Source organism: Hermetia illucens, chromosome 3 (assembly GCF_905115235.1).
Source record: "Hermetia illucens chromosome 3, iHerIll2.2.curated.20191125, whole genome shotgun sequence".
In the NCBI taxonomy this organism is placed as follows: Eukaryota; Metazoa; Arthropoda; class Insecta; order Diptera; family Stratiomyidae; genus Hermetia; species Hermetia illucens.
In genome coordinates this window covers 128890227-128915943 of record NC_051851.1, presented here as the reverse complement: position 1 = coordinate 128915943, position 25717 = coordinate 128890227, and the positions used below count along the sequence as shown (strand labels likewise).

Here is a 25717-nt window from a genome sequence, read left to right as displayed (position 1 = left end):
GGAGCTCTTTCTTGACGAAAAGCTGCAGACGGAGAAGGATGAAGGCGAGTCTCCCGCGCCTAAAAACGGGACAAATTGTACCAACTGGTCCTCCAGGTTGGGGGTTGGGTAGGGCTGACAACCCTACACGGAAAACAACCTGTTACGAAGCCACAACAGGAGCCTCGGATAGGACGGATGTTAAAACGACGGACCCGGCAACGACAAAGAAACAACGATTTGCGCATTTTCTCATGGAACGTGCGCTCCCTGTACAGAGATGAAGCTGATAAGCAGCTAGCCGATACCCTGTCCCAATATAGGGCTGATGTAACAGCGTTGCAAGAGATGCGATGGACAGGGACCGGTTTCCTGGAGAAGAGCCACTACACCATATATTATAGCGGCCATCCAGTAAACCATGTGCTCGGAGTAGGTTTCTTAGTCAGCCAAAAAATGAAACCTGCTGTTATCGGCTTTGAAAGTATAAGCGAACGGCTATGCACTCTGCGCTTGCGAGGCAAGTTTAGAAATATAAGCCTCATAAACGTTCACGCCCCTACAGAGGAGACTGCAGAGTCGGAGAAGGATACCTTCTACGAGGCAGTAGAAAGAGCCCTCGAAGCCTGTCCCAGATATGATATCAAAATCATACTTGGGGATTTTAACAGCCAAGTAGGGAAGGAGCCCGTATTCAGGCGATACGTTGGCTCCCATAGCTTACACGAAAAAACAAATGATAACGGACTGCGGACTATTCAATTAGCAGGGTCACACGAAATGGTTGTTGGAAGTACCTGGTTTGCGCGGAAAGCGGTCCACAAACATACGTGGGCCTCTCCAGACGGGACCACTTTCAACCAAATTGACCACGTGTTGATCGAACGCCGCCACCTCTCAGCCTTGATGAATGTCAGAACATATAGGGGGGCCAATATAGACTCGGATCACTATCTCGTTGGCATGGTGCTCCGAGCTCGAATAACAATACCACCTAGAATCCCCTCTGACAATCAGGTGAGAGTGAACACTGAAGCCATCCACAACACAACCCTCCGCGACACCTATAAGAGGGAAATGGATGCCGCAATAACCGCAGTCAATAGAGGACCTGGAGATGAAGCATCAACTAATGATCTTCACAACCACCTGAAGAACGTTATCATGGATACGGCCACAAATATACTTGGCCCCAGCCGCAAAAGGAGTCGGAACGGCTGGTTTGACGATGAATGTAAGCTAGCAACGGAACGGAAGAATGCCGCATACCGAGTAATGTTGCATTCTCAAAGAACGCGGGCACGCGCAGAGACTTATCACGAACTCCGTCGAGCGGAGAAGCGACTTCACAGACGGAAAAAGGAAGCCTGGGAGAACCAACAAGTCTGTGAACTAGAAAAGTACAGGGAGCAACCGCACCAGGCGCGGAAGTTTTACCAACAAGTCAGCAGGATGAAGCCTTATACACCTCGATGCTCATCCTGCCGAGACAAAGAGGGAAATCTGATTTCCGACAGAATGGGCATATTAGAGCGATGGGTTGAGTACTTTGATGAGCTACTGAACAACCAGAACATCGGCGAGTTGGAGGTCCCGCCAACTGAAGACGACGGACAAATACTGCCACCACCAAGTTTAGGAGAAACAGTCCGTGCAATTCATCGGCTAAAAAATCATAAGTCGCCAGGAGCCGATGGAATTACAGCCGAATTGGTTAAATATGGAGGCGACCAGTTACACCAAGTGGTTCATCAACTTATGCTCAAGGTATGGGACAGCGAATCAATGCCTGACGATTGGCAGCGAGGCATAATCTGTCTCATACATAAAAAGGGAGATATCACACAGTGCAGCAATTATAGAGGTATCACGTTGCTGAGTACCATCTATAAGATATTCTCCACTATCTTGCTAGGCCGGATAGCCCCATACGCCCAGAACATCATTGGCCCATACCAAAGAGGCTTCACTCCAGGCAAATCAGCAACAGATCAGATTTTCTCTCTGCGGCAGGCGATGGAAAAACTGTTGGAATATGGACAACAGTTGCACCATCTGTTCATCGACTTTAAAGCCGGCTATGATAGCATAGCCAGGGTAAAACTGTACACGGCCATGAGAGAATTCGGTATCCCGACGAAATTAATAAGACTAACTAGGCTGACCCTGACCAATGTGCGAGGCCAGATAAAAGCAGCAGGATCACTCTGAAGACCATTCGACATCAACAACGGTCTACGACAAGGGGATGCGCTATCATGCGTCCTCTTTAACCTGGCCCTCGAGAAGGTGATCCGTGATGCTGAGGTGAATGCAAGAGGTACGATCCTCTTCAAGTCCACCCAACTACTGGCCTATGCTGACGATATCGACATCATGGGAAGAACCACCCGAGACGTCCAAACTGCCTTCATCCAGATCGAGCAGGCGGCGCGAGATCTTGGGCTGCACATCAATGAAGGCAAGACAAAATACATGGTGGCAACGTCAGCACCGAAGACGAATCAACCAACAACATCAAACCGCACTGGTCAAACACAAGCACGAACAAGAATAAGGATAGGGGAATACAACTTTGAGGCCGTTGACAATTTCTCCTATCTAGGGTCGAAAATCACAACCGATAACAACTACGATGATGAAATCCGCGCACGGTTGTTGTCAGCCAACAGAGCCTACTTCAGCTTACAAAGACTGTTCCGCTCGAAACGTCTCACCATAGGGTCAAAGCTCTTACTGTTCAAGACTATGATCTTGCCATTCCACATGTATTCCTCGGAAACTTGGGTTCTTAGCAAGAAAAATTGCGAACTCTTGGCCGCGTTCGAGAGAAGAATCCTCCGAAGAATTTTTGGCCCCCTACATGAGGATGGACGATTCCGTAGCCTACACAATGACGAAATCTATGAGCGATACCATGACCGTCCGGTTGTGGATAAAATCCGGCTCAATAGGTTACGGTGGGCGGGTCACTTAATCCGTATGGATGAAGATGATCCCACCCGGAAAGTCTATAAGGGCAATATCTATGGTAGGAAAAGAAGACGAGGCAGACCCTGCCTAAGATGGAGCGATGGCGTGGGCCAGGACGCCAGACAGCTTTTAGGGATATCGAATTGGTGGACCTCGGCGCAAAACCGGGATGTCTGGAGTTCCTTATTAAGGCAGGCCTAGACCGGATACCGGTTGTTGCGCCGTTGATGATGATGATGAATGCGATCTCGAGAAAGTGATCCGTGATGCTGAGGTAAATGCAAGAGGTACGATCCTCTTTAATTTAAATATCGACATCATGGGAAGAACCGCCCGAGACGTACAAACTGCCTTCATCCAGATGGAGCAGGCGGTACTTGGTGCGAGATCTTGGACTGCACATCAATAACGGCAAGACAAAGTATATGGTGGCAACGTCAGCACCGAAAACCAACCAACCAACAATATGAAATCGCACAGGTCAAACGGGAAGAATAAAGAGAGGAGAATACAACTTCTTCTATCTAGGGTCGAAAATCACAACCGATAACAGCTACGATGATAAAATCCGTGCACGGTTGTTGTCAGCCAACAGAGTCTATTTCAGCTTACAAAAACTGTTCCGCTCGAAACGTCTCACCATAGGGTCAAAGCTCTTACTGTTCAAGACTATGATCTTGTCATTCCACATGTATTCCTCGGAAACTTGGGTTCTTAGCAAGAAAAATTGCGAACTCTTGGCCGTGTTCGAGAGAAGAATCCTCCGAAGAGGATGGATGATTCCGTAGCCTACATAACGACGAAATCTGTGAGCGACACCATGACCGTCAGGTTGTGGATAAAATCCGGCTCAATAGGTTACGGTGGGCAGGTCATTTAATCCATATGGATGAGGATGATCCCACCCGGAAAGTCTATAAGGGCAGTATCTATGGTAGAAAAAGAAGACGAGGCAGACCCTGCCTATGATGGAACGATGGCGTAGGTTAGGACGCCAGAAAGCTTTTAGGGATGTCGAATTGGTGGACCTCGGCGCAAATCCGGGATCTCTGGAGTTCCTTATTAAGGCAGGCCTAGACCGGATACCGGTTGTTGCGCCGTTGATGATGATGAATGCGATCTAAGGTGCAAACACCTGCTAACGTTCTTATATAAAATTTCATCGACAAAATAGCGCGAAAATGATCAACTTCGGAAGTTCGGCCGTACGACCAGTTTTAGAAGCAAAAAATTTAGGTATTATAACTTTTCAGTACAATAAATAAATAGGAAAATGCTGTTTCTCTGAGGTTTTGGATAATTAGGGTTTGGTAGTATCCCACACAGCGAGTATTGCTGTCATCGGTGACGTTATAATACTTTATTATATTCTAAATGGTGAAATGTGAAGACAAACTACATAAAACTACTCATTTCATCCACAAGTTGTGCGTTTTATCATTTCTTTCCAATGGAGGATTTTGCAACAAAAAAAAGTACAATACACCCGATACCAGCGGTTTGGGCATTGTAATCAAGGGCACATAGCCGAAAGTTCAACCTAATGCAATAAAAGAGGAACGTACTGAGATAGAATGTGCAGTGAAATCAGCTAGTCTTTATTCAAAATCAGGTTAAATCCGAAGGCTCGGAAATTGGAAACAAGGGACGTTCACTCAATATACAATCGTCCGTAACTTTCATTCAGACTGCATTAACGCTTGAAACAATTTCATAACGTAGTTTACCATTGCCTGATAGCATTAATCCGAGACATTTACATCGCTCAGTTCTGAGTAGGGAACTGAGGTGATCATTCAATTTTTGAACAAGTTGTTCGGGAGCAGCTTTGCTATGAGACGCTTGGAAAATATCACCTGCATAAACTAGTGTATAGGTCACTGAACGTTGAATGTTGCATGTGACAGTGTCCGTAACAAGAACAAAGAGGAGTGGTGGGTGAGAGGGCGCCTCCTTGCTGAAGGCCGGCAAAGACACGAAGTGGTTGATTCACCCGCCACACTTCGAACTTTACTTTTTGGATCGTGTCAGAGCAATTTAACCCAACCGACGAGTTCTTCTGGCACTAAGTGCTGTCGTAGAGCATACCAGATGAGTTCATGTGACACACGGCCAAACGCTTTCTCCAGATCCAGAAATGCAATGTAAAGAGGGCGATGCTTCTCACGATGTTTCTTGCGACGTCTACTGCGTCATTAGTTTCACAGTTCTTGACAAACCCCGCTTGATTCGTGGTTATCTGAACGATTTTACGAATACGGTTGTCAATAATCGGGTGCCGGCATGGAACACCAACCAGATCAAGGCATATTTTCCGAACGGCTCTTGCTAGCTCCCCCGTCTCCGAGGCTTTGGATACCTTAACGACAGCTAATGCGTTTTCTTGGTCAGTCTGTCGCGGACCTATCACCAAGGGAAACCAGATAGAATTTACCATAGTGGAGTAATTCAAACTATACTTTATTTATCTCTTACCCAGATTTCGGCATTTTATTTTTGTTTCTCCGAGTATAGTACAAACTACGTTGCCCCAAATCGTCCTCCTTTATGTATGCTATCGCTAACATGAGGGAGTTCCTAGCCAATATCATATTAAAGTGCATATACATTGCGAGCTATGCACTGCGGTCCACCCAAATATTCTTACATTAGCACTACATGAAATTTTTCATATCTGCAGGGCCGAGGCTTCGGTTTGAATCCGCATTGCATGGCTCGGCGATATGTCTGTTTATGTAGTGTTTTGTATATGCACTTCTAGAGTTTGTTTCGGGCTGATGCGGACCGTTTTGTATATATGTATATAAGTATTTTTTGGGGGTAAGGTACGCTAGAGAGCTACCCTGAATCCGTTTATTACATTACTTCGGGCTAGTCCCCGGGCTCTCCCACTTTGCAGAGCTTCCAAAATAGGGAATTCTCTTCACCAACGGTAGGGGGGAGAAGGAGGCGAACCGTTAGCTCAAGGTACCCCCTGCTATCTAGCCCCCCCTCCTGTGGAGCTCTATCTTCTTTGCAACGAGAAGAACCCGAACGTAATACACAACACCGCACACCTCTCAGCTCTCATATCTTCTCGATAATGTTGTCTGTTTAAATAAAGCTGCTGATGAATCCCGTCCCGGCTTCCACATGAAAAAATAGTGTGGTTGGCGTCGTTCACAACTCCAGTGCAAAATAGACAATCAGATCTGCCTCTCCAATCTTATGCGGGTAAGATTAAAAATCCCACTTGCGACCTGGCTAAGGAAATAGTAGTGTTCACGCGCCTAAGTTGCCAATAAGCCGAGTAGCCCATTTGCCTATAGTCTCATTTTGCCAAGAGAATTGCCACTCATCTAGTGTTTGTTCCCGTTCTTCGCGAGCAAACACCCCCCTTGGCTCGTCTTCCTTCGGGTTTGTATATGGCTTTACTCTCCTCAGAAGTAAGGACAATGGAGATAACTCCCGCGATCACCATCACGGCCGGTTCAGAGATAGGACCCCCAATATTTGCCATTAGCCGACTGCTTTGAGTTCCTCGAAAAAGCTCATTTTTGAGTCAAGAGTCAGTCTAAGGTACTTTATCCTTGGTTTTGACTCAATTATCGACTCGCCGATCGATATGGGACTAGTGGTCGGAATTCTCTTTTTAGTCAGGATGACTACTTTGGTTTTTTTCCAATACAAATTTGAAAACATGAGCAGCTATCCATTCGCTTACCCGTCGCATCAATATACCAAGTGTGCTTTGTGCCTGCTCGACAATGCATCCAGTAACAAGCGCCGCGACATAACCCCCAGTCGCGATTCTTCTGGCATGTCGAGTTTATGTAGACTATCATAGGTCCCTCGTTCCAGACGTCCCCTGCGATACCCTTGATGTGACCCCCATCTTCCTCTGACCTTCTAGCATCTCATAGAGCAGATATAGCTCGGCACGTGGAAAGTATTGTATAGTATGCTTAGAATGTTTTTCCGTCTTACGAAATTAAAGGCATTTCTGACATCAAGCGTTACGATGAGCACTAACCGTCACGCTAGGCGGCTGTGTGCTTCCGCTCAATAAACGGTTTGCATGACAGCAACAACTGTGGATCTCTCTGGTCCAAAACCGAACTGTCGTGCAGATAAGTCTCCGGCAACAGGTATCGTTTCATCGAGTCTACTTCTGATAAGCTTTTCAGGCACTTTCCCGGCAGTGTTAACCATACAAAGTGGTCGGTCCTTTGCTGACCAAGGTAAGAAACCGCGCCACCTTTCAACGAGAATCGATAATGCCTTCTTTCAGCCAAGTGTTGAATGCGCTGAGCAGTAGGTTTGGCTTACGTTGGAGCACCAATTTGTACACGCCTGCCAGGATATCATCATTCTGCATCATTCTACTCTTTTATGGCTGACGATGCCGAGGCGTCAGGATCCTGTACGGGGTGCGCAGGGAATAGTGTATAGTGCGGTCCATCTGCTCGGCCTTAAAGTTGTTTTGCACTTTTTATGTGCCGAAATGAAAAAATGCAGAGCTTCCAGACTTTTACTATATAACATACTTATTACATCTTAAATTATATGTCGATGCAGATGAAGCAGGCAAGTGGTGCTCACGATTCTGGCAGCCTGATTTATCTGAAATCAAAAAATCAAATTGCATTTTAATCTATAGGTGAATGGCTATCGTGGGAACTAGGATTTTTTGAAAATGTTAAAAATACAATTTTCCGCATGCAAATTCTAACTCAAAATCGCATGATTTGAATATTTTTTAAAAATTCTAGTTGCCACGATAGCTACACATATATTGAATCTGTCCTTAAAATTTTATTTAAATCCTTTGAACCGTTTTCGAAAAATGATGGGCCCCAGTTAAAAAAAAAGTTTTGAGCAAAACGGGGTTTTAAAAATTCATGTGTACGCACTGTGCGCTGTGCGGACCTTACCTTCTCACTGCTGTAACTTTCCAACAACTTCGAATTTCGAAAAAATGCCTGTACATCCTATACGCATTTATGCAAAACGAAAAAATTGACTTTTTGAAGCCGTCATACGGGATGACCGCCTTAAGTGAACAGGGTTTCAGCAGAGCTCCGGTTTTTTCGGGTTGCCAGTTTCTAACCGAGTCCCCACGGGTCCTCATTCATCTCGTCGACCAGGTTCTGTCTGCAGCGAGCTTTGCGCCTGTTAATTGCGCTGCGTACTCTGTTATTATGGTACATGCCTCCTCCCGGTCATTTAGACGTTATGTCTAACAGTAGAGTTTGTGACACTCCTTCCGAAGCTCTGCAATTTCCGCCGTCCACCAATATATAGAAAGTTTGCCACGTATTGATGCCCTCCTGGTCATGGATGTTTCGCAGGCCGTCGTTATCAGGTTCATAACTGAATTTACGACAGGGTCAGCTGCAGCCCCACCACCCTCAGGCGTGCCTTCAGTGCGGTCCTACCTGCTCCAGGAATTTTGACAAATCTACCGGTGTTCATCTTCTCGACGTTTCGCAGACAAAAAAACTGCCGCGGTGGCGCACACCGAGTGTTTGTGTCAACCACTTCAAACCCCCAAATCCATTCTCAGAAGTTACTCAACTGAAAATTCTTAAAAGAGTGACAATGATTGCTGGATAAGGTAATGTCTGTACAAAAACAGTTAATAACAGAATGTTATTATATTTGGAAATTTAATTGAAAGTTTTTGCTACAATCATATACATTATATAGGCAGCATCGGATATAACTCCGGAAAGTTTGGTTGTATCTTACTATTATTAACAAAGTTAGAATAGGTCAAAGTTGCCCCTTTGGGACGAAATTGCTGCAACCTAAGACATAAAATGTCAGTATCACATTGAACCAAGTAATCGAACGTACTCAATGCATATAGCATGTGTCCAGGCATTGTTGCATAAAAACTTTCATATCAGAAGTGCCAAGCTTACGGGTTCTGATTTGTTTCGGTTTTGATATTGTCTGATTTGTATTTTTGACGAAGAGAGAAGAAGAGTCTAAACTTAAACTTTTTAATTCCTGCTTAAGATGATGATGATTATAGTTTTAATTCAGTGAACTTATGTTGCTTGCACGAATTCGTGAGCCTGCTCGACAGTTCAGGAGCCAAGCCGTTATCAACTGACAATTCAGGGAGATTAACCTGTCGGATTGTACAAAGGATATGTAGTGTGGTTCTTGAATCCTCTAGATTTTGCATGTGTTCGCTTTATCGATGCCTGTATGCTCTACGCTCTACACATTTGGCCCGGGTCAATACTCCACGTAAGAAGGGCGGACTACACAAATTAGACATCCCACTGCTTGCAGGTAAGTACCAGTGAATCTCTCGCACGTATGGTGTTTTTGACGAACACACCGACACATCGTGGCCTGCTCATCATTAGCTCATTATCAGTTCAAGCATTCGATTTCATTGGCAACCCCAGTGAAAAATGTCCTGCGATCTGGAAAAGCGGTGATAAAACCATGGGTTTAAAACTGCCACGCTCTATAAGGAAATATTTTTGCTAAAGGAATATTAGCGAATTTATGTTAGAAGAAGGCTATGTGCATAAAAAGAGCACCTCCAATCCTGAGCTTATATATGACTTTAGTGAAACTCCACAATCTGCAGGAAGGCCTTTACTGTCCAACTCCAGCTTTCCCTCCCCTTTATTCGTTACAAACTACCTGTAAATGATAAATTTCTAAAATGGAGTAATATGATATTTATGCAGACAACTGAATGGGATGTATTTGGAGACCTAGATTTATATACATAAATGTATTATTGAATTTTTTTTTAGATTTTTTGGTTGGATAAGTTGTGAAAACGATGTGAAACGGATTTCACTTTTTCTTGACATATATTCCACCATTTAATGGCTCTTTGGAAGTAGTTTGTTGTTTGAAGCTGAACAGATACGAGTATCAAAATAAATATTTTTTTTTATTTTCCTTTGTAGCATAAACGAGAAAAGCCCGTCAGCGTTTCTCTTCCACCTACAGATTCATGTTATTGTTTCGACGATGTAAATTAAATATTAATTTTAACATTCAGGAAATTCATGGAAGCATGTAATTTTATGAATTGCAAATTATCATGCACTTCGAAAAACTACCCCAGATATTTATCATTGGGGCAGGCTAACTCATAAAATGAAATATTTATGAGCAATTCCAGCTGTTGAAAAATTCAATTATCAGCCATTTCCGTGCTTTTTCATTATCTCTTGCATGAAGGCTGGTTTTCATTTATGTATGTATGTCCGCTCAGGGGAAATCCCGTTCGTACTAGGACACACACTTGGCTTTTGTCCGTTTATTTTGAAAAGGCTACCTGTTTATCGATCCTGACAACATTAATAAATGTTTACTCTACGATTTGATATCTTAATTGAAAATCAACACTCACGTGCGGATTCACTTGCTCCAGGAATACTGGAATATTTGGAGCGAGAAGTTAATGGAAACGGAACTCTAATTACGGTGGACATCAAATTGGGTCGAATGGAACGCCGCAATTTCCCTGAATGCAAATCTTTTCACTGGATAATTACTTCCGATTCGAAAAGCGGTAGCAAATCAGCATTAATACAATTTGAGGGTTGTTTGAATTTATTTAATCGTACGCATATGGTTGAATGACTTGGTTCCATAAATAAACGATTGATCCAATTTACGCTGACAATGACAACGATAATTTACCTTTTCGCCTTCACAATTTGAATTGGCCTTCGTCTTCAGTTTAGGAGATAGAGCTAATTTTGTTGTTAGTTAAACTTGCTACGTTACGTATTTGTTACGGTAATAGGTTCAGGAAAGATTGGTTTACTCAATCTGAAAAACGACAAAGACGATCCCAAGGTCGTCCGAAAAAAAATCAAGGAAGAGTTACTATAGTGTGAATGGCCGTGTAATATCTAAGCGTCTCGGAGAGTAAGTGGTACAAATGTTTCGACTTGGGGATTACGAATTCCCTTCAGGTATTCCCCTTAGGAAATATCTGAAATTTAATTGATGGAATTAGGACGTACTCTACAGCAGTTGCCTCTTTGTATTAATAGTAATAAGACTCAAATTAGTCAGTTTTCGGAATGGAAGCATATTCCTCGATAACAGCATCGTACTTCTCCAGAAGCACGTTCTCTACAACTTGGGAAAGAATATCAGTTGGAAATTCCGGGCCTGAGTGAAATAAGATGTTGAGACCCTAGAGAGTACCCCTCTAACTATTCGAGCACTGTGGTGCCTAACGTAGTAAGTGGAACTTTAGTGCTGAACTGATCCTGACAACTAAGGTTAGGGTGTTAAAATTTGACAACCGATATCAGACAGAATTTTAACTCTAACTTTAAATTGGAATCAAAACTAAGGAGCATGCGAATAATGCAATGCCGTATCCCAACAGAAGAGAAAGATGTTCTCTTTGAGCAACTATCGTAGTTCAGGAGAGGGTTGTGTGTATTTGTTTGAGATGGGGGAGAAGAGTAGCCTCTAAGCCCTTACATCGTAGTGGCCCATTGTAGTCGACTTCTTTGTCTAACGAAATATCCCAGATACGTTTGTGTTCCAAGGATTTCCTTTTTGGATGTGATGCTACTCGTTGCAACTGGAGCACATCAGCATCAGATCTTATGCGTCCCTAGTCGGGGCATTCGTACAGAAAACGCTGTTTGGATTCCACTTCTGAAAATCTTCCTGCTTTTCGACAGGATAAACTTTGCGGTGTGCAGGTTAGGTTCAGCAAACATTCTCGTGTGCCACCTGTCATTATGACAGACTTGTTCCCAGTTTATGAAGACATCTTTAGATTGAACCATCTTTTGCTAAGGTACTTGAAATTTCATTTCCCTCTCCACCACAGTGTCCAGCTACCTAGACAGTTCCACCGTAGTAAATCTAAAAATAGAGGTCAATCAATTTTTACATTCCTAAACGATTTTCGTGGCGATTAAAGTGCAGCTTCGTTATCGCTGCAGATTGCGTTGCGGCTGATTTTCAACTGCTTCTCAATCACACTGGTTGCCGCTCTTAAGATCGCATACATTTCTACCTGAAAAAACTATTGCCCTAGAGGGAAAGCCTACTTCTCGTTTTTATTCGAGAGGTAGAGATTTTCCCGTTTTCTCCACGCTTCATAAGTGAATGTCGGTCTAATAATAGGAGCATTTATCCGCACTACCACCTGAGGCCTAAGTCCCCATGTCGAGGCAAAGACTCGCCTATACACCCCATTAGCTTTACATATTTGTTCTAAAGAAGCATTTTATATAGAATGGTTCCCAGATATTTCACTTCTTCGGAAAATGGAAGGGTTGTACCGTGCATTCCTGGAAGGCAAAGACCAGTCAGTTTTCTCATTTTTGTAAATAATATCATTGTAGTTTTATTTGTATTTACTAAAAGTCTATGCCTCGGACACCAACTGTCAATCAAATCAACGGCGTGCTGTATATTTCTACCCACCGTTCTGAGATCCTGACCAGAGACTAGCACAGCCACTTAATCCGTATAAGCTTGAGCGTTTACTGGCACAGTTTGCAGTCCGTATAGTAGTAGGTAAATCAGTATACTCCATAGAAGCGGCGATAGCGTACCTTTTAAGGGACAGACTTTCATCGGTTCCGCTGTCAGGTAACGATTAACATCCACTTCATCATACAGAAATGGCTATGTGAGTATGACATAGATCCATTTAATTACAGTTCCATGGACACCATGCTTCCGGGTGGCTTCACAAATCCTTTGGAAAGGTGTAGAGTCAAACGCCTCTTCAATGTCCACAAACAAACACCTCCATCGCGTACATCTTTCAAAGTTCCGTCTTTGACATCAAAGAGTAAAGAGCAGACTCACAGGATTTTTTACGCTAGTAAGCCTATTGGTTTCCATTAAGTGGGTGCGATCTTAGCGTGATCTCACGTGTGTGACGCTTGACTCGTCTCTCCAGACATTCCAGCCAAGAATATGTTTACCATCATCCATGCCAGGTGCTTTGAGGTTTTCAAAAGACAGTATAACAGCTTTCACCTTTTTCTATTGCTAACCATCTCTCTGACAGTGTAACCCTTTCGAGTTGAACACTTCTTGACAACTTCTCTCCTCTAGGATTGCATTTGCTACTGGCCCAACTAATAAGAGTTCAAGCTCACTTGATTCAGCATACATTATCAGATCACCTAGTTCTTGTGTCTGCGGAGGACAAAACCGACGCTAATTGAAGAGCCAGCTGTGTCCACCTTGATACCACCACCAGGGGGACACCCTGTCCTCTTTTCCAAGAAACTTCGCCTTCTTTCGCAGTACCTTTCGTTGTGGTCGCCTGGGAGCCTTCCCAGGTTCACGGTGTCTGGACTGCATGAATCTGTTTTCATATACCAAAATTAGACCAGTTGCGTCCACATTACCAATCCTTTCTTCCACCTTTCCTGGAAGAGGTGGAAGAGAAGTTGTGGCGCGGCAGGATTCGCAGCGAAATTTATTTCGAATGTTGCGAATGCGAACAAATAGATGGCGCGGAACTCTCCTGTCTTGACCACCGGCAAGTAAACTCGGCACGTTTTCAAATAAAACAAAAAATTCATCGTTGATTGGAATTTAGGCGTTCTTGTATTGCGTAGTAGTTTTGTAAAATTAAGTTCAATTAATATTAATGCATTTTACATATCGTTTTATTTAAACAAGAAAACGGCGTAGAACTGTGAACGTGTGGAACAGATAACTGTTTGGTGACGCATACGGAAAAAAGAAGTGAAATTTTACAACAAAGTAGCCCCCATCCCTGAAGTTTCATTCTGCCAAGCTTTCGTCTCCTAGTTTCTGAAAAAATTAGGTAACAGTGTAACCAGTAGGTAGGCCGCAGTCAAGTTTCTGAATCCTCTTATTAAAGGAGTTGTTGTACTCTCATTTCTGGCTGACCGCCAGACCGGTAGACACTGGGTACAGGCTTCCACTGATTTTTTTTTTTTTTGTGGGAGAACATGCATTTTCTCCAGCGGACCTCAAGGAATTTTTAAGTTCAAATTTACTTTAGCCATTTTTAGATTTTAAAGCTTCGGCAGAACTCGATAAACAATTTCAAAACTGTTAAATCGCTTCTTAGGTTTCATATACTTATATTATGATAAAATAACTATCTTTTCTCGTTTTTAAATAGGGTGGGTAACAAAAAGCGAATACTTTTTGCAGATTCTTTCCATTGGTCCAAAGATTGGATCATTCCAAATTGACTGTTGTTAATTGTATGGCTCAAACCATATATCACATTTAGAACTGTCAAAAGTGACCTACAAGTTTACCCACGCCTAAGTGAGATTATTCAGAAGCACTCTTCAACAAATGCTTGCTACTTCGAGAATATGAGAACAGTTCTGGACTAATTTTGTCCATCATAATTTCTACAATATTTTGCAAGAATTTGATGGCTTCTTCAGTTCAAAATCTTGGCATTGGCCAAAAAAAGCTTGGGAGTTTACATGACCCTAAAAATCTCGTTGACACAGTTACTGGGATCCAATGGATGCGTCTTCTGACATGAGTCCCAAGACCAGCAGGTTTGCTTTCGGGGCAAGAGCTTAGGTGTCATTAAAATACATAAATAGGTATGTTTTTGCTCAAACACCAGACTGATGTAGTTAATCCGTACTAATCCGGGGACTCTAGGGAGTACTCCCATTCCTCTTGCGGAAATGGGTTTTCGTACTATGCGAAACCAAGTGGCAACAGACGCGAATTCGATGTCGGGTTGCTCCTGACGGCTACCGCAAGGTGCACTCTCTTGACCTGGGAGCCACTTTCCGACAGACTTCTAACTGCAAGATTCCGCGTAGTGTACAGCGGAGACTTCCAAAGTAGTGTAGAAGGATGCTTTCTTCGAGCAATAAAACACAGTTGAAGGAACCTTTCTAAAGGTGACATTATAATCGTGATGGGTTATCTGAATGCCAAGGGAGAATCTGACTACAACTTGCTCGGATATGTGATTGGGAAACACGGTCTTGGCGACCGCGACAGTAATAGTGGGAAGTTCGTTTATTTCTGCAACTTCCACCGCCTCATCATTGGTGGCACATTGTTCGAGCACAGAGTCTGCAATTGGGTTTCAACTAACGTTGCCGTATGGGTAATCAGATCGATTTTTGCGATCAGCAGTAGGTAGGTACATTGAGAGCATCTGCCGGGCAGGACTCTTTGAATCCTATTGAACTTCACTCCATTTATATCCAAGAATGTAGCTAGGGTACACTGCTTGTACTGCAGTGCCCGCTCGACGGTGTCAATTATCTCATTGAAAGCGGTTTCTGTTGATTTGCTTTTGTGGTAGGCATGCTGGGACTTAAAGAAAGGCGTTCTCCCCATAATCGTTCTTAAGTGGATGTCCATGATGCGCTCTAGGGTCTTCAGCATGAAAGAAGTCTCATGGATGTACGTGGAAGTGGATCGATCAACGGCAGGGTTGAAAGTTTTACAGATCGGGCGCAACGCCCTCGAACACGAATATCAAGCGAAATCTCGAGGGGTTCAGCGTAATGTGAAAAGAATTTGCTATTGCACTGGTTAGGGAAATGGAAGATGGCGCAGATCGGAATAATTTCCGGAATGTATACCGCATCAGGAAAGAGCCAGTATGTGGTCGCAAATCTTCCGATGGTCCTGTGAACGACGTTAACGGTCGATTTCTCATCCGCAATGATGAACAACTGAAGAGGTGGAAAGAACACTTCACCATGGTTCTTAATCGTATTACATCCGGTGAAGTCCATTTCATGTGAATGAAATGGTAGAAAACATTTCGGCCATCAATGCACTCAAACGGGGTAAAGCCGCTCTGCATGACGGTCACCCCGCATTTAGTGCGGATCTGCTACTTCCACTCGTACGGTAATCTTGGGAATCCGGCACCTTTCACAGGGAGTAGAAGAAGAGGATAATCGTCAAGACCCCAAAGAAGCGGACCCGTTTTAAGTGTGACAATTTGAGGGGTATCTGCGTGCTCCCTGCCGTTGAAAAGATAATAGCTAAAATAATCCTGCAGCTCGTATCTCGAAAGTTTGATCAGCAGAGAGCGGGATGGTCTTCGCTCCGAATCCTCCTGCATTGATGAAATGAACACCCTACGGATCATTTTGGGACAGTGCGCTGAATTTCGATACGTGAACAGGAAATGCATCGGAGCGATGATGGCGCAAAATGTAACGTACTACACTGAGCATTTTGATGTCGAAAGCAAGGTCCGCCAAGGTTGCATGCTATCACCGATATTATTTCTTCTTGTTATCGGTGACGTTCTTGATACTGCCTTGTCCGGAGGATGTGAACATGTGTTTGCTCTCTCACCGGGTCATGGACCTTGGCCAAATGGCTCTAGAGAGGCAAATACAGTTGGACTGAAGATAAACATCAACAAAACAAGTCGGAATGCCGGAAACTCGGTCCTTTAGGCATAAATGTTTTGTGTTCATCTTATGTGACCAACTCTCTATGAACGTTTTTCCATTCATACATACATGCAAGAGTGAAAAATATTCCGTCATATATTGCCAAACCAAATATGCATATTAAAAATATAAATATTGTGTACAAAATTAATCTAACACATCTTCACCCATTTCGTATGCACACACATTCCAGTCTCCAGTAATTGATACTGATTTTCAAATAACTAAAAAAACCTAAAAAAGAAAAGCGAAAGTGTCTTCATGGACCCTGTCTTTCATGTAAGTTCACTTTATACATATGATGATCACGTCATACACGTCCTAGAATGCAATAAATTTACATAAAATGCACTATTTTGACCTCCAATAACTTTGTTAATGATAGTTGGATTGCATTCAAACTTTCTAGAATTATGTCTTATATTATATACACTTCGACCCCTCACTCCCGTATGTTTCACCTAATATCAGAAATAAGTTTCGGAAAATACTAATCGAGCTCTTTCGTTTGATACCCCACATGACTATACTCTGTGTGTGCTAGATCCGTTTTCGTTACCCTATCTAACATCTGGACATGCAGCTATATCAACATCAAGATCAAGTTGAGACTGTTTTGTGCTGTCTGCTTCTTTCTGTGTTGCTATACGGGAGTAGAACACGCAAAGTGAACTCCACTACTAGCCAAAAGCTCTAAGATTTTGTCAATACTGTCGGGGTCGGGCAAAGACCTGGTACTCGTACGCATTATAATCGGAAGATGGAAGTGGCAATGGATAGATCACACATTAAGGAGGCAACAGTTGGATTGCTGGTTACGCCATGTAGTGGAATGCACTCTCCCAAGATAGCCGACGAGTGGGTCGCCCGAAGGGCACTTGACCAGGAACAGTAGAGGAGGGGTGCGACGGTCTCGGGAAGTCGGGGGGAGGGGGATGCTGAAGAGCATTACTGGTTACCGCGAACGATGGCACGTAAGTGTGATTGACGAAAGTGAATGGCAGCCATATGTTATGATTGTGTCGATTGCGTCCACATATAGGCCAGATCCCCGTACACGGCTTGATGGAAAAGAGGAAATGGTAGTACATAGGTCACCCAGTAAGACACTGTGATAACTCCATTGCTGGCTATGCCACGCAGAGAAACCTATTATCCCAGGTTAGTCAAAAAGTTAACCACCCTGGAAACAGGTGAAGCACAACGTGTGGGTTGTAACCTTCTCAGGAAGGAACTGAATGACATCTTCAGAAGCCAATAATTAAGTTTATGGGAGGTTCGTATAAAATCTGTCAAATGTAGTAATGTGCGATTATCAACTTTAATTGAATAAATGCGGACACGAGAAGCATTTTGATGCTCCAATTTCTTATATCGCATCACCGTAGCCCTCTAAAAACGAGTTTTGTTTCAGTTTGAGTCTATACTTTTCGACTTTTCACTCTTGACTTTCGTCATTAATGTCTAGCTCAGTCGGTAAAGGGGCAATTCATTTCTACTCAATTCTGGTTGTGAGATGTACATTTGCCATCTTCCTTCAAAAAGTCAACTAATGATGACTACTTTGTCCCTCCCAGGTCCATTACAGGTCTAAAGGGGAACCCGCTATTCATCGTAAAACAGCAACGCAAACTGTCATTTTAGCAGGTTAGGGAAGGAACTGAGATATTCGAAGCTGCGAAATGAAACTCAATGAATGTCCTTGAATAAGTTGAATTATTATCCTCAACTCTCTCCTTATTTAAAGTTAGAACATTATCTACCAAAACTTCAATTCTATGAAATATCTACTCGCATTCAATATGCGAACAACTTTTAGACAGTGACTAAGACAGTTTTTCACTCATTTTGACATTTAGATTAATTGGAACCCAATTCAAATTTTAATATCAAGAACAGTGTCGATCTTGAGCAACGTAATTGCACTGCACCTTCAAGAGCAGCACTTTCCGGAATAACTATCAAACTAATTGCTTCTCATCCTAAAACATGTCGCCTTGCATTCACTTGGCTGTTATCCTTCAAAATTGATTAAAATCAATAAAGTTCGTTTGTCTCTCCACCACTACTGCTCCCTATGAACGTTTATAAGTAGCCCAGTTGATCCGAAGAACCATTCAAACTTAATATTTCCAGGTAGAGGAAAATGGTTTAAGATACAGTGATTCAGAGGTGAAGTGACATGTGGAGAGTGTCACTGAATGAGACCACTAGTCCTTTCTCCCATGATTGAAATCCCCCATGCTGCAATTCAAGCTGCTGTCTTGCCACACTTGCACACCTTCGTACAGAACATGTCCATATCTTATATTCAGGTGATTTCTGCCCAACCGTGTATATGCACGGAACATCTATCTGTTATTATTGACAACAAAAAGATGTCGGATATCTTTCTGATTACGAAGTGTCCTTTCTGTTAACGTATCCTACATATGTACCTCGGTCCAATTTGCAACAATATAATTGTGCAACGTACTCGTACGTCCTCTAATCACTTCATCGTTCTATTTCAGTATCCTCTACGCCGACATCGTTGGTTTCACAGCAATCTCGTCAACGTATAGTGCACAGGACTTAGTGAAAATGCTGAATGAACTATTCGCACGATTCGACCGGCTGGCAGAGGTAAGTCCATACATGCTCCATGTATATTTACATACGAATTCTGTTTAGATTTTGAAAATCGGTTACTTTTACTGCGATTGTTATTCTTCTTAGTAGGCCAATCTTAATCTTAATCTCAATTTAATCTTGCAGAAATATCAACAACTACGAATTAAAATCTTGGGCGACTGCTACTATTGCATTAGTGGAGCACCTGTGGAACGTCCAGACCATGCGGTTCTATGTGTACACATGGGATTATCAATGGTGAAAGCCATTAAGTGAGTATTACTTTTTCATTATTATTCTTAAAGCGTGATACGAAATGTGTTGAAAATGCACTTTTGAAGATGGCACCCTTTGAAGCTACATGGCTGCTGAAATCATCATCACTGTTTTAAAATTCTCCTTGAAGTGAAAAATTAATATATTCGCAAAAAATCTAGTACCAAATCATTTATAATTATTCTGCTAAGGGAAAGACGCACCGCGTCCTTGAAGAACTATTGTGCCCCTTTTACTGGCTTTAGTGTACCTATTGATCATAGTATATCAAGCAGGCCTGTAACCGTTAGGAACTTTAGTATGTTCCCCACTTGCAGATGGTGCAGCTTTGCATCTGGTATTAAGTGTTCTCCCAGATGTATCGACCTACTTTGCACAAGTGCCGGACACTGTCCCAGGACGTGCATAGAGGTTTCGTCCTCCTCCTCACAAAACCTGCAGGCAGTGTTCGTAGATATCCCTAGCTTCCCTAGGTGATAGTTCAGCCACAATGACCAGTGAGTATTCCCACTATGATTCGGAGGTTCTTTTTGGTGAGGTTTAAGCAATCCTTTGTGCGCATGGGTCGTATCCCCCAATAAGCACCCTGGACTGTCCAACCCTGGTATGGCCGCCCAGTATAATTCCCTCAACCGTTCCTCTTCATTTCTTAGATTCATAGCCATGACACGGTTTCCGATTCCACAGAATGGTTCTCACCCGTGTAAAGGCGTCCCTGCTCCCTTCTTGGCTAGTTTATCCGCTGCCTCTTTGCCTTCCAATCCAGCATAGCCTATCGGTGAGCTATGTTCTGCCCCCTATAGTTCCTTTGCAGATTGAAGGAGGCACATTTGTCTATGGCGTATATTTCCGCCTGGTATATGCTAGTGTACCTGCCCATTGACTCAAAGTATATTTTCCTTGGACCAATGACACTGGCAATCGTTCCTTTTGCTGTGAGGGATCCGTCAGTGTACCAAGTAATCAGTTGCTGGTTTAAGCCGTATGTCGCAGCCACGCTCTCCCAGTTTGCCTTGTTACTCTAACGTGTTTCAAACTTCTTATCGAAATGAAACCTCGTTGTCATGTTGTCCCTCGGTATCAGTAATTCGGGATACCGCCTAGAAAGGATATCAATTTTCCTTCGATTTAGGCAGCTCCCCGCCTCACTTATACTACCGGCCATCCTGAATATTGATCTCCTTGAATATTGATCCCTGCATCTGTACGTGCAGATGGAGAGGGGTTAATCCCAGAAGGACCTCCAGGGATGCCGTTGGCCATGTCCTCATTGCCCCACTGATATACACGCAAGCCAGCCTTTGGAGCTTATGTAATTCCCTGGCTTGTGTGCTAAGTTCGGTTCTTTCTGCCCAGATTACCGCTCCATAGGTAATCATTGGCCTTACTATTGCAGTATATATCCAAAGTAGTATCTTCGGGCTGCAACCCCATTTTTTTCCTGCTATGGATCTGCAAGTCATCAGAGCCCTCGTGGCTTTCCGACAAGTGTTTCCAACATGTGTCTTCCAGAGTAATTTTTGGTTTAGCGTGATTCCCAAATATTTGACCTCTGTTTCACGTTGCACCTCCATATCATGTAATGTCATGGCTTGCAGGTGATCCAGCTTACGCCTCTTAGTGAATGGTACTATGGTGGTTTTGGTTGGGTTGATCGGCAGTCCCACCTTCCTGCACCAGGTACTAGTAACCCTTAATCCAGTTTGGATTCTATCACATAGGGTATCTTCAAATTTGCCCCTACAGATTAAAACCATGTCGTCCGCGTAGCCCTGGACTTGTATTCCAGTATTAGTTAACATGTCCAGGAGTTTATTCACTACCATACTCCACATCAGCGGCGGTAGTACTCCACCGTGTGGACAGCCTTGAGTGGTGTTCATGATAATAGAATTTGTACCTGTTTGTACCTCTATTTGTCTGCTTTCTAGCATTTTGCCCATCCAGAGTGCCAGGGTGTTTCCCACTCCTTTGCGGCTCAGGGCATCCTGTATCTCTGCGTGCGATGTGTTGTCGAATGCTCCTTCGATATCCAAAAACGTGCACAGTGCAATTTCTTTTGTTTTTATGGCGTCATCACATATGTAGTACCTCTGTCAGCTGATACAGAGCAGTTTCAGTACCAAATCATTGACTTATGCTCAATTTAAAACAATCGGGATTGGCTTTATTGAACGTGTAATGTGTGTGTGTATGGTGGCGGAGATGCTACAGCTTCTGAGCACTCAGGACGTGTTGTCCCATTGAACTCGCCACCCCCGTTTAACGGAATATTCCGGATTCCTTAACGTATCGCAGGATTTCCGTTAGTAGATGTGATGTTACCCGTCGCAACGGGAGAACATCAGCGCCAAAGATGTGATGCCTGATGCGTCTATAGGCGGGGCATTCACATAGGAAATGCTTCGTGGATTCTGCTTCCTCATTACATGAGGGACACGTATCATCTTGAGTAATTCCTATTCTGAACATATGCCCAGCTAGTGAATTATGGCCTGTCAGAATGCCCACAATACACTTGCAAGTCCTCCTGCTTTTCGACGGGGTAAACTTTGCGGTACGCATGTTCAGTTCTGGCAGTAAAAGTTTGGTGTGTCGAGCAGCATTTAGGTTCTGCCATCTCTCATTGTGGGAAGCTTCTTCCCAGTTTTGAAAACAGACTTAGCCAATGCTACTGATACTCTAATTGCTGGCTCCGGTCCTGGTATAGGGGAGATTGACCCCTCTTTCGCTAAAGCATTTGAGATTTCATTTCCCTCTACGCCACAGTGACTAGGTACCCAGAGTAGTTCCACCGCATTGAATCTAGAGATAGAGTTCAAACAGTTTCTGCATTCTTGAACGATTTTCGAGGTGATCAAAAGACTACTCAATGCAGCTTGGCTGTTACGGCAGATTGCGATGCGCCCCCCTTTCAACCGCTCCTCAATCCAGTTTCCCGCCCTTAAGATCGTATAAACTTCGGCTTGAAAAACCGTTGCATATTGTCCCAAAGGAAAAGCCCACTTCTCGTTTTTATTCGAGAGGTAGACTCCGGCTCCAGAATCCTCTTCTGTTTTTGAGCCATCGGTGTAAAAGACTTCTGTATATCCAGCCACGCATTCCTCTGGGTCTTCCCAGTCCTCTCTACGCTTCAAGGTAACTTCATATCTTCTACCAAACAGACTTATGGGGACACGAGAATTGGAAGGCATTGTAAGAATTGGATTCAGTAACTTTGTTCAGTGCATTCAGTAAGTGTCCGGATAGCTGAGTGGTTAGAGCACAAGGCTGTCCTACGGAAGGTCGCGGTTCAAATCTCACTGGTGGCAGTGCGATTTATATCGTGATTTGACGTTGGATACCAGTCGACTCAGCTGTGAAAGAGTACCTGAGTCAAATCAGGGTAATAATCTCGGGCGAGCGCAATGCTGACCACATTGCCTCCTACATCCTACTGTGGTGTACCGTTACGGTCTTGAATGATGCGCTCTAACGCACTTCAAGGCCCTGATCCAATATGGGTTGTTGCGCCAATGATTATTATATTATTATTATTAACTCTTCCAATGCTCCGTGACACACACATCTGTTGTTTCCTCATAGATCTAATCGAATTAGTCTATGAGCTGCTCTCATTGCAGTGCTTTGAATAAATATATCCAGGGGCTGCAAATTGAGTAGTGCATTCAGAGCGGCATGCGGCTAGTTTACGGTGGAAACCTTTTTGTCTCACCTTAACCCACCACACTACAGATGCATATGCGAACATCGGCCTAATGATGGCAATGTTTATCCACATTACCACATAAGGCCTGAGTCCCCGTGTCGAGGCAAAGGTCCGTCTGCACAGCCCATAAGCTGTGAGAGCTCGTTTCATTCTTACCTCTACATGTTTGTTCCAAAGAAGTTTTTTATTTAGAGGGACACTTCTTCGGAGAGTTGAAGGGTAGTACCCCTCATCTCAGGGAAGCAAAGTCGATCCAGTTTTCTCCATTTTGTGAATAATACCATTATGGTTTTATTTGGATTAATTGACAGACCATGTCTGACGCACCAGCTGTCTATCAAGTCAACGGCACGTTGTATATTCCTACACACAGTTCCAAGATCCCGATCAACATCAAGCACAGCCACGTCATTAGCATAAGCTCGAGCGTGTATTGGCAAATTTTGCAGTTCGCATAGTAGTGGGTCGATCGGCATACTTCACAGAAGTGGCGAAAACGCACCTCCTTGGGGGCAACCCTTCGCTGCTTCTGCCACCAGATGGCAATCGACACCCACCTCAGCGCTCAGTAATCTCAGCATTAGCATAGCATGGATCCACTTAATTAAAGCAACATCAACACCATGCTCATTGGCGGCATCACAAAGTTTTTGAAAAGGTGCACAGTCAAAAGCCCCTTCAACGTCCACGAACGCCCCCGTCGCGTACTCAACATTTGGCTTTGGCCTCGGGAAATAGGATGAGCCTCTTCATAGCACTCTAAAAATGTCCAGTTAAGAGCTTTCAATTCATCTTCCATTGCCAAAGGAGTCCTTAGTCGCCTAGGGAACTGTACTTTATTGCCAAGAAGTTTATTGAACTTTGTCCAATCCGTTTTCCTAGGGTTCCGTCTTTGTACTGCAGACTGGTCACCCACAATAGTGAGATTGAATTCTAGGTATCGGTGATCTGACAGTGAGACCTCGTCTAGTACTCGCCAGTGTGCAATCAACTCTAACATTGTTGAGGCACAAATTATTAGGTCAATTAGTTCGCTTCTTCTCGGTCCCACGAACGTAGGGGCGCACCCTACGTTTGCAGTCATAAGACCAGCTGAAGTGATGAAATCAAATAGCTTCTCTCCTCTTGGGTTGTATTCGCTACTGCCCCCACATATATTTTGAGCATTCGCACATCGCAACCTATTAAGAGGTCGAGGTCACTTGATTCTGTATACGCCACTAGATCTCTAAGCTCTTGCGTCGGTGGAGGATACAAATAATCATAGGGTAAATAAGCGGAGACCACTATGATGTTTTTCCTCTCGCCATTTATCTGGTATTGTATGATGATCGTAGCTAAGTCCTGGGAACCGTACTGTCTCAGCATGGTTAGCTCTAACCGTCTTGACTCAGGACGCAAGCTCTCCCTTTACTGATCCAATGCCAGATATTCTGCTAAATCGAAACCACGGCTCTTGCACCAAAAAGATGTAGGGGAAATCCTGTAGCTTTTTCATTCTCGCTTCCAACAGGTAGGAGGGAGCTTTGGCATGCTGCAGGTTAATTTGACCAATCTTTATCTTTTTCGACATAAACTTAGTCTATTGTCCTATGGAAAACAGTTACAAGCATATGCGGCAGTCCGCTTGTGGCAGGGTTTTCCCCACACCGTACCGCCTAAGACTCGATCCCCTCGTGTTTGATTTCTCTGAGAAAAGCCGCACTTGGAGGTACCGCAGTTACCATGTCTTCATCCATGAAAAATCTCATCTCATCCCGCAGAGCATTTGTCTGTTTTCCACTTAGCACCTTAATTGGTTTGCGGTGTCCGGTTTGCATAGATTCGATCACTCGAACTATCATAGCATCAAGTCAGTTCCATTCACGTCTCTGGCTTCCCTTTCTTCCGCCTGTTCCTTGGAAGGTGTAGAAGAAGTTATTAGCAGGTAGGATTCATTCTATAGTCCCTTCAGCAGTGCGAGCCCCCATACGGGGGTTCCGCCCCTGTATGCACTATCCTCCGCGCGCAGCTCCATTGTGGAAGAGTGCACCGAAGATGCTGCAATTTGCTTTATATTGTGTGAGTCGAAGACCATCATTGTTCTTCGCTCTTAAAATGGAGATAATGCCCTACAGTTTCCTGATATGACTGAATTTCAGTTTATCTAGGAAAAAATGGAGCACCATATGGTGAATACCCCTGAGCACATTCAGACTCTTTTGGTCCAGTTCGAATACCAAGTTGAAACCCTCCACGTTTGTAGATTTGTCCTTCCTGGCATTCATGAACTTTTCCTTCCAGTGTCCATGCCCGGGTTCTGTTCACCCAGCAAACAGATGATGTCCTCTGCCTTCCTTCGAGGGCCCGGTAACCAACATCCGATATGATGTAGCTCAGTGTTCACAATAGTGAACTGGGCCGACCGTCGGAACTCAAAGTTGAAATTATCTGCTGGAGCCACTTTAAGGCAGCCTCGTTAGTGCACTCTAAATAGAGAGGCCCATCGCGAAAACCTTGATTGTTAAATCGTAGCTTCATTCCAGGCGTCAGCGTTTTTTCCACAGGCATTCCCGGAGGTTGGTAAGTTGTCCCTCTGACGGTTTGCCATCCTTGGAGGAAGCTTGCGTATACGTCCTCTTCTTTCCCGCCTTCGTGTTCGTATTCCTGTGGGAGGGATCAGTTTCATTGAGATCTCTCGCTGATTTGATCACCTCCCGGCATATCGGTATTAATCCCCGCGAGACGCGTGGATGTAAGCCCTGGTGCGGAGCACAATAAAACGTTGGCT

The 25717-nt window shown here is 43.8% G+C and overlaps 1 protein-coding gene across 1 annotated transcript in view; it reads left to right on the top strand.

The window, feature by feature from the left end:
- Positions 1-25717, top strand: part of LOC119652956 (adenylate cyclase type 3) — a 327645-nt gene that overhangs the window by 164467 nt on the left and 137461 nt on the right. The window contains exons 7-8 of the mRNA XM_038057352.1: positions 18863-18974; positions 19107-19234. Coding sequence (XP_037913280.1) covers positions 18863-18974; positions 19107-19234 — 240 coding nt within the window. The remainder of the gene's footprint in view (positions 1-18862; positions 18975-19106; positions 19235-25717) is intronic.